General features: G+C 41.7%; 1 protein-coding gene across 5 annotated transcripts in view; it reads right to left on the bottom strand.

Annotated features, from left to right (window-relative positions):
* Positions 1–6,792: 6,792 nt before the first annotated feature.
* PLCB1 (phospholipase C beta 1) overlaps positions 6,793–16,835 on the bottom strand; it is a 374,969-nt gene continuing 364,926 nt past the window's right edge. For 2 of the 5 annotated variants that reach the window (XM_084284914.1, XM_084284918.1), the window contains one exon: positions 6,793–10,135. In XM_084284914.1, coding sequence (XP_084141040.1) covers positions 9,905–10,135 — 231 coding nt within the window. In that variant the 3' untranslated portion in view covers positions 6,793–9,904. The remainder of the gene's footprint in view (positions 10,136–16,835) is intronic. The other 3 variants (XR_014618326.1, XM_084284915.1, XM_084284916.1) reach the window with 3 other exon arrangements.

The raw sequence follows: 16,835 nt of genomic DNA, 5'->3' as shown, positions 1-16,835 counted from the left end.
GAACCTGACACACTGCAGTGCCATGCAAATACCCCCCCCCTCTTTTGGCCCTAATACATGCCTAAAACCTCGCCATAGCATGCAGTAGACCTTGGTAGGCGTAACTCTGAAAGAGGGGGAATATTCCAATAACACTGCAGCCAAGATGATCACAATCATCAAAAATATGCCTCTGGACTGGGGTGGAGTCCTCAGTCCTGCTGGGCATTTGTTGAGCTGTCAAACAAGATTAAAAAAAAAAATACCTGGTGCCCTTCTGCCCAATGCTAGGATAACCTCCCTCTGCCAGAAGAAAACAAAACAAAACAAAACAAAGGCTGCCTGTTCATTGCTCCAGCTGGGACAATTCCCATTAGAGACAGCAGGATCCATCTCCGGTTCCCTGAGAGCATCGCAATGGGCAGTCACAGTTAAACAGTTGACCTAAGGTAAATCTAACAAAATCTAACATGATCTAGGTATTAAAAAAAAAAAAAAAAAAAGGCAAAAAACTTTCCCCTTGTCCAAAAGGGAGCAAGACCACCCAACCACCCTGAGTTGGTGTCAATACAGGGTTTTCAGTCCAGCTCCTTCTTGTAACATTTGATGATTCATTAAAAAAAACAAAAACAAACAAAAAAAAAACAGCAGAGGATTCACTAGTGGGCTGTAAGACCTCCAAAGAACTTTTGACAGCATCTTGAGATATTATTAAGTTTTCAGAATAGGTATGCGTAGCACAATAATTAGTTCCCCTGAAGAGACCCCAGTAATTGATGGATTTTTTTCTGATGTCTCTTATGAAAGTATGAAATGGCTCCTCATACAAAAGCAGCATTGGATTTTCACTCTACATGCCAAACAAGCTAAAAATCAATATTAGTGCCTGGCTGGTAAATTCTGACACACAAAGAAGTCTGTGCTATGTGTCAGCAGACAGATTCGCAGCAGTGGAGGTAGTGTGGGCTTTGCCCCAGACCTGAATAAAGGAGCCAAAGGCAAAGAAACCCATGTGCCTGCTGAGAGGGAGGGTGCAGGTGAGGAGGTGGTGGCAGCGGGTAATTCCCCTTGATCTGCAACTGGGATTACAGCTGCTACTCCAGCCTCCAACAATCACCCTCTGTACGTCTTAGAGAAACCAGAGAAACCCTCATCTGGAGCAACAAGTTACAAGCATTGTCTTATAAAGCCAGTTCTTTACTTCCAGTGGTGCTCCAAAGTGCTCAGAAACTAAGTGTGCAATAAATAGGACACACTCTGCCCAGTGGCACTGCAAATATGTTAGAATAAATACCATATGGACTCCGTGAGTTTTAGGAGTGGGGATGCAAACCAGCCAGTCGGGCAAGCATTGAGAGAACAGCTGGGGGACGGAAATGATTTTCCTCGCCTCGACCGTTGCGAGTTTCTGCTGAAGCTGCTGCAGAGCGTCAGCTAGTGCCAAAGGGAGGGAAATGTTTTGAGAAATGAAAGTGGGACCCAGGAGAAGGGCAGGAACCTGCCGGAGGAATCAGTTTGTGTGAAAATCCAGCTCCTTTCCTTGAGACGTGCAGCTCCCATGCTGTTTTTAATACAACTATTTTTATGATAGCACTATATATAGTCAAATAGTACATTGCTGTGACTATCCTAGTGCTTGTCAGTGATCAGAGCACAGGGAAAAAAATACATAGCTGTATTAACTCCATGTGGTTAGACACTACTGACTGTCAAATTCACCTCAACCCATGGACTATCCCATGACACAGGTGCAGTTAAAGATTTTTATGAGTATATGTAACATCCACCAGTGTCTGACCCCATGGCCGCCCCACAGCTCCTCCATCACATGGCCTGTGGCTCTGTCATCAGGGTCTGCGCCAGTGGGGACCAGCAGCATCCCACAGGAGCTAAGAACAGCAGCATTTCCACAGAGAGACAGATAATTTCATTCTCATTAGTTACTTTGACACGAGAAAGTTATCATCGCTCCCTGATCTGTCAGCAGAATGACAGAGCGGGGAGTTGTTAAGCCTGATACAGTTTTTAAATTATGGAAATAGAAAGACCATTGCTTTGCATGAAATAACTCCAGCAGGAAGGGAGAGAGCACACACACCTCAAGCTGAACGTCCTCAGGGAAAACGAAGTAATTATTTTGTTGCTATCAAGGAGATACCAGGGTGTTTTCTTCCTATTTCTAGGCTTCTAAGATAATAGCAGGAGTTAACAGCAGCAAGACAGAGTCATTAGCTGATGAATACTCCAAAGCACTGGGCTAAATCAGACCCTGTGCAAGAGAGAGCACACAAGATTTCCCAGCAGTGTGGGCTCAGTTACAGCCATTAGGACTTGTTCATCATGCTAAGCCAGAGACTGAAGGCACCTAAATAGTGCTGTATGAGAGGAGCTGGATATAACGAAGAACTAGGAGTGCCTTTTCCCACACTAAAAAGAGACTGAACACATCCAAGAAGCACCGTCTCTGGATGAGCAAGGAGACACCACCTCTGCTCCCTTCACCCATCCAGGTGCACGGCAGAAGTCACCATGCTGAGTGACCCGGGGGCTGCTCTTAAAACAGCTTTTATCTAGAGTAGCACCACACCAAATACAGCCCCAGACCTGGGCCTGTTGCCACGTGTAGAACTGCGCCAGACGTGCCCCCCTCTCTGCTGGGTGCTGACAGCGCAGAGTGTGTGCAGGAAAAAAAACTCCTAGGGACTGGGGAAGGGCTTTTCCCTCTTCCCTCTCCGCTGAGTCTGGCAGCTGTCTGCAGGTTTCTGAGCTCTCGCTGCCCTGCGCACTGCAGAAGGAAGCGGCCTCTGTGGCCTCCTCCAGTCTCTAAATCACAGCAGCTAACAGCCCTGCTGCCATTGCAGGCAGCGGAGGTGGTGCTTAAAGATCAGAGGCAGCGTTTTGGAGCAGCAAAGTGAAAGCAGGGGGTAGTATTTATTTACTAAAGGCTTCTTCCTACTTCTAGGAGTCCCTCTACATCAGTAGAGGCTTTTCCCCTAGATGGAAAAGGGAGCTTGAGGGACGAAGCTCTTTGCTGAGATCCTTGTACCCTTGCATGGAAATCGTGGCACACACCGGGCGCTGCCTCCTCCTCCTGCTCCTCTCTTGGGCTCTGTCTCCAGCTGTTTCCCCGAGGCCGGCAGGCTGCCCTCGATGAGTCAGCGACGTCTCTCACCGCAGACTTCGCGGCTCTGCTTCCAGCCAGAGTTCATCTGCTCGGCTCGGGTGGTGGCGAGCTGCGAGAGCACTGGGGTTGATTTTCTTTATTTATTGCTCTGAGCTCCTGGGATGCCACAGTTCTACAGATTTATGTCCTTGGAGAGAGGCAGCTCACTTTCTGAGAGATGTCCCATATAACTGAACCGTAGAGACCATGCTCAGCATTATGCTGCCAGCCTTTGCAATTAAGAGGACATTACAAATCCTTTTCCAAGGGAATCACAGCCTTTTGGGGAAAAACAAAAAACAAAACCAAACAACAACAACAACAACAAAAAACCACAAACAAACAAAAAAACCTGCTCCAAGAGCAGAACAAGATTGCACTAAGATTCATGGACCTTGAGGCCAGGAGAGACAGCTGGATCACTTAGTCTGGCTCAGTGGCCCTGCAGCCATTGCTCTCCTCTCTGCTGTGCCTGCACAGACTGCATAATGCAAGTAACGCAACGTGGTACAGTCCTCTGCCCCTCAACAATCACCTTTGCTTTCAGTACTTACAATTAATCACCTCTGGTGAGTTTATATTGAAGGAGAAAAAAGAAAGAATATTGTGCCTTGCCTCTCACATGCTTGCGTACAGCTTCCAGTTCTTGTCATGCTTCCAGGAGGTTCAAGTGCTCCTCAGCTTCTGGTGGTTTTCCCGTGAAAGCCTAGATTTCAGCTGTCAATACACAGCACTGGCAGGACTTTTCTCTGCACCTTTCTGAAAATCCAGACACAAAACTTGCACAGCGTATTTCACACCTTTAACCTCTCACGCAGCTGAAAGCAAGTCACTGGCTCCGCTTGCAATTCTCTCAGCTCCAGGGCACATGCTGCTGCTGCCACGGGCAGAGCAGATGAATGCAGCACCACTTACTAACTAAACATGCAATGTTATCTAAGAGTAGAACAAGGCTTCTTTCTTTCTTTCTTTCTTTCTTTTTTTTTTTTTTTTTTTTTTGAAAACAAACAAAGAAACAACTGCCTAGGTCCCTGTTACAGAGGCTATATCCATGTATTTGAGCATGCAAGTTATCCCACTGCTTTTCAGAAACATTAATTACATTACAGCTTTCAGCAATGAAACCTCTCCTGCTCATTAGCTAGGCTTGCACCATTGATACAGTAGCAGGTTATAAATCTCTTTGCATTTGTCAGGCTGGATTCCATTTGTTTCCAATTAGAGCTTTGTACCTCCTGTGCTACCTAAAGCCCTTCTACCTGCTCTGGCAGGCTCCAGCCAATGTGACTGGCACCCCTCACCAGGAGGGGCAGCATGCTCCCCTCCCCACGTTTCATAGCCAATCTTCCACAAAGCCCAAGCCTTTAAAATTGTAAAATTGTTTCAGTTACACAATAGGTGACGTGTTACCTCCCCTCCTTTCCTCTTTACTGTTTGCAAGCTGAACACTTGGATTTTTAATTTCTTCCTTTTTTATTTTAATTATAATTTTTCTGAGATCCATCTTTCTTAGGATGCTATTCCCATGATTGCAATCCTGATGAACTCAGGAACTGCACCTCTACACCCACACACTTAGAAGAATTGGAATACAACTACATTGTGGAACGCTGCTTGGGTCTTTTCTCCTGCCGACTATCCTACCAGCGCACACTGCTGCAGAGCTTCCCTCTTCAGAGGACCTTTTTTTAATCCCAGCACACATTTCTGCAGTCAGCTTCTTTAACTTTGCCAGTGACCATCACCAGCTGCTTTTTGCACATGGCTTTAATTTCCTGCACTGACCCTTTTGCCAAGTAGCTATTCCTTCATCGCATAGGAAATCCTCATTCTCTTACTGAGCCTTTTAAAAAGAGAACAAGGCCAGGGCCCTGACCCTGAGGCAAAACTAGATCTAATGATGGCCAAGCAAATCCGGCTGTGTGCATTTAGGGATGCTCCACTTCTGGGCAGAGCTGGGTAAGGAGGTCAGCATTGTTTCAGCTCTGTAGGAAATGGCAGGGTCACAGATGTGGTCTCACTTGGCATTCAGGTGTCTTCTGCGTATGATTAGGGCTAAATCCAGGAGAGGATTTATGTGTTTCCAAATTAAGTAACACTTAAGTAACACTTGGTTCCCTGATGCCAGGTGTCAGAAGTGAAAATCAGATGCAGAGTTAGGATCTTCTTACTCCCTCTACAGTTACCAGGGTAAGAAAGAGGTCTTTGAATGAGAGCCCAAACAAGCCACATGCAGTCACTGAAGCCAATCTGCCGATCAGAAATGCTGACCTGAGGTTTGCAGCTGAATCTTGGTGGCTTCTTGGTGGGTTTGCAGACCCCACTTGAAGCTTCAGCAAGGCTTGCTTTGCATCTGCAGCTGCACGAGAGCACACAGCTCTGCCCCTGCTGCCTGGCCTCTGTGACACTGTTGTCCCCTTGGTTGGCCTCCAAATAGCTCTTCCACACATCTAAGCTTGTCACCCTCTCTCCTCAGCAGCCAAGTCAGTCTCCTGTGGCCCAAGTACAACAAGTGCTGGGGACGTCTGCTCGGCTGACTGTGAGAATCCTGCCTCACTGAGCCCCGCGGGAGTCAGGGGTTATTTCCCAATCCTTCCCATGGCCTGCTGGCTTCTCCTGCTGAGCTTGCTGTCACTGTCTGTCCTCCTCGTTATTGGGGTCTCCCCCTCATCCTCCTGAAAGTCTTCCCACCACACTGCTCCCTGACCCCACTCATCCACGCTGCATTCCTGTCTTCCTCCACTCTCCCACCTCACTACGCAACAAAGCCTCTGCAAAGCCCCATTCTTGATGGTTTCACACCCCACTATTCCTTCATCAGGAAGGAAACGTACCCATTTTTCTCTTCTTTTGCAGTGTTCCACCTCCATTTCTTTCCTTTTTTTTTTTTTTTACTCTGTTGTGTCTAATTCATGGTCTCGATATTCATCTCTATTCCTCCCTTCTTTTCTGCTTTTACACTGCGCCATGTCCATCCCTCTCTTCAGACCCCATTTCCCCAAACCTTTCTGAGTGAGCAACTTGAATCTAACTGCCTTGGAGACTATTTATTTTAATAGGTATATCCCTTAGTACACTGGATTAATATACCTGCTTATCTCTTCTCCCAGAGATAATTTTTTACCTTGTAAATTAAATGGGGAAAGGAAAGTCAAAAGCCAAAGGAATAGATTCATTTTCCAATTGTCTCAATGGCCCCTGCAAAGGTACATTTCACAGCACATATATAATTGCATAGATGATTAGTGAAACAGCTGGGGCAATGGAAAGAAGTAAGGCTGCTATAATTTGTTGAGGTAGTTTACAAGTATGGCTAAAAATCATGCAGTTGTTGTCCTACAACAGCCTGTCCTGGAAACCAATAAATATTCCTATCAGTCCATTAGCTGCCATGCACTTTTTCTGTTTTCCATTTTTTTTTCAGAACAGCAGCAAATACATATTTTCCCTGGCAGGAGCAGAGGATGTCCTCACATGTACAATTTCTTGTTCTTATTGTAACAAACACAAGAGCCTGCAGGGAAAACTCATTGGCTTCTTGTGCCACTGCCCTTTTTGAGATCAGAGGGCTCGGTGTAAGGCCACTGAGGTCAGGAAGATCTCCTGAGTCAACTGCCACTATATAGTCAATGAACAGAGAGAACAACCACTTTGTGTTAAGAAATTTTTATTTGTCCTTTGGATCTGTAATGTAAGCACATAAAATTACAAGTGGAAGAAACATCATGCCACAAAATTGCATAGAATTTTTACAAAAATGTGAATTATGCCTCTGAAACAATCATAGATTGAAGAACCAAAAAAATATGTACAAGTTAACTGAAATATTTCATCCTACTTTGAAAGCAAATCATCAAGGACTAATCAATCACGGACACTATTAATACAATGTACAAGAGCAACACTGATTTCAAAGAAAGGCAAGCAATGATGTCCCTTTAGTTATCTTTCAGTGAATGTTTAGCTAATACATGAGCATTAATTAACATAATTATGAACATGTTAAATCTAAAATGTCTGGCCTTCATTAGAATTTTTAAAATTCTGTTTAAACTGCCAAAAACAAGCTATTTTCAGTAGTGTAAAGATATCTGAAGTGCACGACCTAGTTTAATATAGACAGCTCTATTCTATACAGCATAAAGTCCACGATACAGCATTTCCACACATTCAACACGGAACAAGGCAAATACATAAAAGGCACAAGACTTGCACATCATAAAGACCCTTTTTCATTATCTTACTCTAGTTCAAGTAATATCAATATTAAATGATATCTGTTTCACTGAAATAGTTTGAACAATGCAAGATGTACAGTATTACACACTACCTTACACCTGCAGAAAGTGGCACTGTACAGATATAAAAAAATGTGAGTACAGTAAATGGTCAAATACAAACGTACTGTAAAATGACTACAGCTGATAGTATACTTAATCCAACCAGAAGTTTTTTTTTCTTTTTTTTTCTTCTTTTTTTTTTTCTTTTTTTAAATATAAATAAAAGGTTAATTGGTATTTCCCCAACTTTCTTTGAAGACTGTGGTGAAGTCCTGGCTCCGCTGAAGTCCATGGGAATGTAGCACTGAAATTCAAAGGAGCTAAGATTTTACCTAAAAGCCTGCACTGTACAATGAATTCTATAATGCAATAGTCTTCAGTTTTATTGTGAAGACTGCTATCAGTTTATTCTTTTAATTATGTAGACAGTATGTCATTTTTACTTTATAAAATGCAGCATTACATCTTGACTCTTCATTTTCCATGAATGATTAAGCTTGATTTCAAAGTGCAAAATAAAGATTTACAGAGGATTCACCTTCTCTAGTATTAAGATGGAAATGAGATTTTTGAATTTTATGCTCATTAATTTCATCATCATCAGTCAGAATAGTTTTAATCCAAAATATGATTTTCAAACAATGTGCAATTTTATTTCTGCTCTAAATTTAAAAAGAAACATCAAAATACTGTTCGTCGTCTATGATTTGAACTTATATATATACACACTTACTTAACTGAAATTTTAAGCTTGATTTGTATTTTATTGCTTAAATTTAAATAAAATAAGTTACTTTAAAGTACTAAAATCCTGAGGGAAAGGAGGTAAAGTAACTTAACTGTTATAATGTATTTAAATGCCTTTCTACCTAATTTACTTCTTTCTCTGTTTGCTTTTGAATACAAAGTAAGGCCCCAATCTTACAAATGTGTGTGAACATTATTACCCCAAATAGTTCCACTGAACCCAGTGGTACGCAGTGTTAGGTTGTCGATGGGAATTTGCAGGATCAAGCCGCTCCATGCAAATCTGTTTTTTGCCGTAATACACCTTTTCGCTACATGGCTGAGGGAAAAGTCTTTAGCATCACGCAGTGGCTTGGGGACAAATAAGAATCCATCTGTAATGTTTCATAATTCCTACTTCTGTTAATATCAGATGCCAGAGAATAGCATTTCTTTACCTTTCCAAATATCCTGACTTTCCTGAAGTCTCTCTGTTGTTTGATATAAATTTCTGAAAATGTGCTGTTACTTCTCTCATGCATATCATACAGTACATTAACTTTGATTGTTCTTATATTAAGAAGTCAGTTAAACGGATTAATATACATTTTTAAATAACAGTGATCAGGTTTTTATATTTTGCTTTTAAATTTCAGACCTTAGTAAAACTGAACCTCAGTCTTAAAAATAATGGAAGATTCTGTTAAATTTCAAATACTGTAGTCCTAAACATTTTATAATCCTATCAAATTCAGTAAGCTTAAAATATGATACTTAAAATCAATACTTTTGTGTCTGCAAAATATATATCAAATTTATATTCTAAATCTACTTTGATTTACAACACTAACACCACAAAAAGAATTTCATGATTCAATGACTATTTTATATCAGTATAACCCAGATGTTAGCTTTCATAAAGACTCTCTATTCACGTATCCCTGAAACTTTTCATTTGGCCAACAGACCATGCTGACTTCAAACAGAAACATGCCATGTGTGTATATAGACAGATGTGTGTGCACATATATATATATATATACAAACATATATGCACCCACACAGTGTAACAAACACAGACATACACAGACACTGACAATCTCCAGGCAAATTTCTTCTCTTTGTTTCTCTCTCGTCTCCACAGTTCCAAGAATTTTCAGCAGCAAATATATTTCTTTCCACATGATAAACATAATATCAAGACAGCAAGCCACCAGTGCTTGCAAAGCTAAAAAGGATTAAATGTTTCAGTGCAAATGTAAAATGATGGTACAGCTGTCAAGGTGCAGTTATAAAGTAGGAAACAAATACAATTAAGTACTGTTATAACATTCTCTAGGATCTGTATTAGTTTGGAGCACTTTGCACTGGCACTTCAAAAGGAAATCTGCACACATTTGTCTCTGTTCAATACACTGGTCTTCATTAAACATTCTCAACAGTGAACATGGCCAGAAAATTACCCATTGAATATTGGCCAAAAAAAAAAAAAAAGAGAGAGAGAGAGAGAGAGAGGATGATTAACATATTAATTTTTCCATTACAACTGCACTAAGCTTTAGCATAATAATAAGATGAAGAATGAGAATGAAGACCTTTGCACAATACTTTATAAAACGTTCCTTTTGGGAAATGTGCACTTGAATGCAGATTCCTCCTGCCTTCCGAAGCACTTCAGTCGCAGCTCACTTTGGGAAAGCAGAGCCAGGCAGCTGGGGAGTGGTGCGCCCTGGTGCACTGATTGTTGCTTGGGCAGTTAAAAAGTAGTATCAAACACTTTTTCTGAATTATCTTCCTCCAATTCCTCTTCACTTTGCAGAGGTTTATGATTTGATTTTCCACTGTCAGATGCCAGGGAAGAGGGGGCAGAACTGTGGTCTCCATCTTCACTGATTTTCCCTTTCATGGCTTCCTGTACAAACTCCAGAATTTCCAAAGGCAGTCTTTTGAATTTGTCTTGATATTCCTGATCAAGTTCCACCTGCAACTGCAACAAAACAAACAAGCTGTCTTCAGTTGTATCTGATGTGACTTACCTTAGATACGGTTGGGGAAAGTACCACATGAGGGGCGGGGAGGGAAATTAATAACTCATTTCTGCATGATTCAAAAATATATTAATTTCTTTTCCATATTAGCACCACAATTATAATATGCCCATTAATAACCATGCAGTCATTGCAAAGCTGAAGGAAAGTGCAGCCCTTTGTGCATAAGACTGGTTTTGGGTATCATGCTTGGCTACCCAAATCCTTAAAATACTCATGGTTTAACTGTATTGGTGCCCACAGTCCCACCGGCTTTCACAACTCCTTATTGAGGTATAGTAAGGATCATGGATAAGCCTTTGAAAGATCATGGCCTTAATTAAGCTTCAGGTAGCAAATCACACATTAATCACACCACAAACATTGCTCAGAGAACAATATAATAACTTGTGCCAAATTTCTTGGGTTGGAGAAACCATTAGGAAAAACTCAGTTGTCAAAGAGAGTCCGAGAGGGAGGGAAAAAAGTTAAATTACATTTTTTAGGGCTAGATCATGGAAAGTTACATTATCTGATTAATGCAGTATGTGTCTTGGACATTACTAGGGAAAAAGTGTCATATCATCAACAGGATGCAAAAAGCATGCAGAAAGAAATCTGGCTATCAGTCTTCAGGAAGCTGTGGGCCCTTTCCCAGTATTTACTCGATTAGCCTTTGTTTTTAGTGCCCATATAAGGATCTGCATGATCCATTCTTTAAAAAGCGTTAATGCGAATGGAAGTTTCAACTGAAGACAAAGCCAATTTTTTCTTCATGACCAATCTGAACATGGCAGGAAGCAAAAGGGGTGAGTTTCAAAGCCAAATCCTGCTAGCGTGCTGTCCGTCCATCCATCCACCCATCCACCCACCTTAAAAAGAGGGAGTCAGATTCTGCTAACTGTAGCTGCAGCAGTTTTGCAATAGTTTCTTAGACAACTGTATTTTGAGCTGTATTTTTTTCAGGAATGTATAAAGATGCTAGGAATTCTGATTCTTCAGCTCTATGCTTAAGTCTAGTCAATCTAGTTTCAAGTATTCACCCCACCGCGATGGATCTCAGCAGGTAATACACATTTTTACTCAAACATTAGGACCTACGCTACTCTTACCATCCATCTCCTGCCCACAGCATGTGACTTTACCACAACACCTCCCTCTGAGCCCTTCCAATCCCATTCCCTGTGCTTCTGTCCTGGTTTTCATCCTGCATCTCTGACTTTTTTTTTTTTTGTGAGGCCTCTTCTCCTTTCTCCTGATGTGCAAATCAATGTCCTTAGCTCACCTGGTCTAGATCTGCATTAGATAAATTTTGCAGCTTTTTTTCCTCAGTATCTAAGATTTAGCCTTTTCCTTTTGTTTTCTTCTTCTAAAGCTCATTCCCTGCCTTGTTTCTGGCAATCTTCCTGCTGTTCCAGCCTCCATTTCCCACCTTGGCGTCACACTGTGATGAACACCAACAAGTCTGGTTGCATTAAATACACCATGCTGCTAAAATACACATTTGTATCAAAAGTTACTCAATCACTACCATAGCACCCTTCTTTCACGTGGTACTCTTCTTTTGAACTCTTGTTTTTTTGGCTTTACGTCTGGATATTTTGAAGGGATATTCCTTTTGTCTCTGTTGTGATAACTCTTCCAACAGTAATGTGTTAGAGAGAGAGAAACCATGCTTACAGCATGGTTTGCAGGAAAAAAAAAAAAAAAAAAGCACACAAACAAACCGTGCTGATCGTCCCTCATTGCCTAGCACAACCCATGGGAACAGTGTCCAAGCACTCCCTCCCCCTCCAGGCATCACCTAGAGGAAGCTCCTGTAGGGACAGGCAGCCCTGCACATTTTTTTTTTTTTTTTTTTTAATCTAAGAGTGAAGGGAAAGGCTCTAGAGCACTGGAAGATGAGGCTTTATGTAAGGACATTAAATTCTTTGCACAGGAACATCTGAGCCAGAGGTGGGGATGAAGGGCTGCTCCACCCCCTCGTTGTATATGGAGGAACTGAGCTTGTACATTTGGGGCACTTCTGATATAGAAAGAGGCATGTAAAATCAAAAGTCAGAGAAAATCTCCTGTCTCTTAACTTCCTTCAGAACCTTGATTTGCTTAATTAGGTTCAAGAGCAATAGAAATAATTGAAATCCCTCAGAAACAGAACCTTTTCTGAGCCCAGTGCAACCATAAGCATGTTGTTATAAAGCAGTTGAGCCTAATATTCACCTCCTAAGTGCCTCCAGTGGATAATCCCCGTTAAGTCGAGTGTTTAATAGAAATGACATGAATCTGGAGCCACCTCTCTCTCTTCAGTGTCTCCAGAGACAGTCTATATAGATATCTAATCATGAAAAGGTTGAAGTTAGTTGAGAAGGAACAGACAGTAGACAAGGAGGGTTGATTAAAACTGTAACCGTGTGTAAAAATTAGTGTTGTTTTTTTTTTTTTTTTTATTCCAAAGGCATCATCAGTCTTTCCCTCTGCTCAGCTTCAAATAAGCACCTCAGAGCCCATTCCTTGACTCCCAAGCTATCACACAGGACTCAGCTGCAAACAAGAGCAGAACGGGTGAGGCTGGGCACACCACAGCCAACCCACTGCCAGACCCAACAGCTCACTGAGGTCTTTTTCAGTAAGCCTGGAGGTTGCAAACCTGCAGCAGACTCACAATGCTTTAGACGTGTGTTTCGCCTCAAACCACCAGCCCCTAACAACACTGGCAAACAGCTGTGGGTCAGGGTTAAAGAAACAAGTTGCTTGCACTGTTTTTTAAGTCTCAGCGTCCTTTTATCAGACAACAATAATGATATTTTGTGGCCCTACAGGGAGATGATGGTTCATGCACGAATGGGAGGTTGTCCTCCCATTAGCAGCAGTAGTCATGTACATCTTTTATTCACCTTTCTGACTCTGTGACAAAGTGCCACGTCAGGTACCATTATGAAACACCAGCTGAAATGGGCTGGTGTTGCCTAGAAGTACACGTAGCCTTTTGCTGCTGGCCACCCAGCTGCTTAAAGCGTCCCTGTAATCCTGTCCTGCTGCGCACTGAAGACTCTTGGACCGATAACGCACAAACTGAATAGGTGGCAAAGGGCAGGTGGGCGTGTGGGTGTGTGTATAAAAAGCTCTCTGTACAACCAGCACCCCACCAGCCTCTGGTCCAGTGTGCTCTTACTGGTCAGTTTGCTGTCTACTTGGGTTGCTTCCCAGTGCAAGTCCACCTATCTGCATTTCTCTGCTCTGTAGCTACTAAGCAAGGTGACGTACAGCTGCTTTTAGGATTTTAGTGCCTGACAAGGAGGGGAAAATGAGACTAATGATTAGATGGGCAGATCGTTATCTAGAGCACTATTCCATTAACGCAAAACAACCTTCTTCCTTGTGTTAGCTCACTACTTGCCCTCTTACTGATCCTCTGGCCTCTCTTTAAACCCCAACAAAAAAAGCCTGTACTGATCAATGTAACCTGTGATCAATCTTGCGGAGGTTGGAAACATTATTTCTTGTTCAGGTAAATCTCATTCCCATGTATTTCATTTACAGGCAATTACCTAATACTTTAAAATTTGGAGCTGTCATTACATGCTTGCAGTGGAGTCCTTGGGGATACGAGATGGATACACTCTTGAAGGCTGAGGCCATAAGCTTTAACTCTTGCATGTACATTTCTATCTACCTACCCTTTTTTTCTTACCAAATGGTGCTAGTTAAAAAAAGAAAAAACAATCAGATGATGCTTACACCAACTTTACAAAATGGTTATGTATCAGTTTTGTTACCTTCAAATTACAGATGAAAGCAGAGAGATTAAACTTAGGCAGGGATAAAGCTCATGATGTGCCACCCTCAGCTGCATCTGGCTAGAAAGGGGCTCTTCTCCAGTCTATATGACTGCTTATCAAACTGTGCACCCATCATGACAGGCCTGAAACTGTCCGTGGACAAAGGGACACCAAGTTGTCCTTCCCAGAACTTGTATAGTTTGTGATTATATGCACCACTGCTCCAGATCACAGTAGGTGTGCTGAGGCTTTGATTATGACCATCCTTCCTCTGTTACCTGTATCTCACAAGGGTTCCCTCAGGCAGCCTGGACCAGAGGGTCCCTTTTGACTTCAGCCAAGCATTGGATAGCACGGGTGGCCAATGGGCCTGGGCTCCTGCGGCCTCTGTGCCTCAGAGTAACAAAATCTGCAGCCTTTGAACCTCAGCTCCAACCAAGGCAGCAGCTAGCCACATGGACGGCAAATGCGTGGGGCTTTACATGACTAAGCCTGTGCTTCAGTGAGCAGAGCTCCTGGCAGCCAGCCAGCTGCCCAGCTGATCGGCTCGCATTCCCTTTCATTTCAAAGGGCTCTTTGGCATCCTTGGCTACAACTGCTTTCCAAAAAGGGTCATCAGTCAGAGAAAGGCCTCGGCAACACTTCCTTGGAATGTGGGAGGTGAAAGTGAACATGGCCATTCCGCTTAAAGCAAGGAAAATGCACTCAGGGAAGGAAACAGATGGTATTATGAAAGCTCTTTATAGCACTTATACCTAGCTATTATTATGAAGCATACCAAAATAACAGCATTAAAATAGTGACCATAGGATTAAAAACAGTAACTTTGATCAATAAAGAATTACAGAAGCAGAAATTGTGGTTTCAGAGTATCCCAATCAATCCCCTCTACACTTCTGAATACTTGCAACGTGATCTAATGAACTTCTGTTTCTACCAAGAACAAAAATAAAATGATAACATGAAAAATGCAACATGCTGCCAACACAAGTCACCAGGAGTGCTGAAGTTCACACGGAGTGTTTTGGTTAAAAGAACTTGGAAAATTAGAAAATAAATATATTGAACCCCTTAATCTTTAATTACTCCACATTTAGGGTACTTGATACTATCTTGCCATTAATTTTAAGCTTAGAATACCGAGCTCCTCTTTTCTCACTACCTGAAATAGATCTCATCCCTTATCCCTGCTTATGAATCTTTTTTTTTTTTTTTTCCATTTCAAAATTTTTTTTAAGATATCTGTGGAAAAGCAATCAAGCTGGAATAATTAGGTATAAGAATCTAATAACAAGCTACCAAGAAGTTTCAGGTGTGGAGGAAAGTTAAGAAAACCTTTGCAGTAGCTAAACCCAAGGGAAGCAGTTATCTGCACAAGCACAAATATTTCTGGTTTTGGGCAACTGGATCTAGGATTGCGGCTGTCAGGAGCAAAGACCTTACTTTGTGCAGTAAATAAAACCAGTGGACTAAAATTTGACCCCAGCTGTCTCCAGTGAGCATGTGTGTGGTCATGGAGACCCAAAGAGTTCCCAATCCTCTTGTAATTGGAGCATCTATACAAGAATCAAACACACAACAAATTTGGGAACGCATCTGTGGGCTGATGCAGTTGCCAGGGTCATGTGAAAGTCTGTTACATCCTCCCCACAGCCAGCCTCGATGGCTTGAAGACAACAGACCGACACACAGCTGGCTGACAGGCAGCACCACTTCCATCTGACCTCCGACCTCTACCTTGGCAGCCTAAGGGAAATTGTGTCCAACCTCTCAGCCTCCTGTCACAGCAGGAAGTTTGAATACTTTGAAGTTGTTAACATGAGCATTGCTGCTCCTTCCCACTGCACCTCAAAAGGAGCATTTCAGAAGTTAGTAAACACAGTGATTTCCAGACTATTTTTCCTTCTCTTCCTTCCCTGTACAGCTTGGTAGATTGCACGCTTGGTCTGCGCAGCAGAGTGACCACATAGTATCATTCCCCTGATGTAAGATCCCATCCCTGAGGCAGTTTTCTAACGTAAAACCAACCCACTAGCACACAAGGACTGAGATTCATCCCGATGACACATTTTTAAAAAATATATTTTCAACTCAAAATAATGGGAAGGTCACTACTTGAAAAGCATCTAAAGAACTAATCTTAAAAATGTTTTGAGAAAGTTATATCTAAAATACAACTGGTTAAACATTTTGGTGGAAAAAAAATAATCCACCAAATGTAATTTTGTTGAATCAAAAACATTCATGAAGGCCATATTTGTTTTGATGAAGTTCTTCCAATGAAAAATATTTAGTATGACTCAAAATAAACTTTTCTTAGTCTCAGATTTTCCATACTGCTTGCAATTTTTCTGTAAGGCCAATCTTCTGAGTTTTGTGCTCCTTTTAGCCTTTCTTTTTAATCTATCTTATTTTGCATTATTCATAAATATTTTCTTACCCTGTTCATGCTCTTTCTAGCTGTGAGTGATGAAGGAATTATGAATGAAAAATAATCGACATTACCTGACTTAACAATTAAGGTAAAATGCGCGCTGAGGACTAGACAGTTCAGTATCTCCAACAATGTCTGACTTTCCCAAAGGAAACCCTTTATTCTCAAGCTTTTGAAAATATTTTAAAATTTTTGAATTCTGAATCCAAACATGAAAAAATTGTAATTTGCATTATTTCCCCTTGAGGTTGAGGGTATCAAAATGTCAGAACAAATGACTTTTTTGGTACATGGTTACTATATTTGTTTACCAGTTGCACTTTGATATTGATACTGATTTGTATCCATAATTTAATTTCTGTGGCACCACCAACATGCAGTATAAGATTTAGTGGCACAGAAATGCTACTTGTTCTTTTTCTTTTTTTTTTTTTCTTTCTTTCTTTT

This window comes from Netta rufina (genome assembly GCF_964035555.1).
Source record: "Netta rufina genome assembly, chromosome: 3".
NCBI classification, from domain to species: domain Eukaryota; kingdom Metazoa; phylum Chordata; class Aves; order Anseriformes; family Anatidae; genus Netta; species Netta rufina.
The sequence above is the reverse complement of the archived record's forward strand: the minus strand, read 5'-3'. Positions and strand labels throughout refer to the sequence as shown.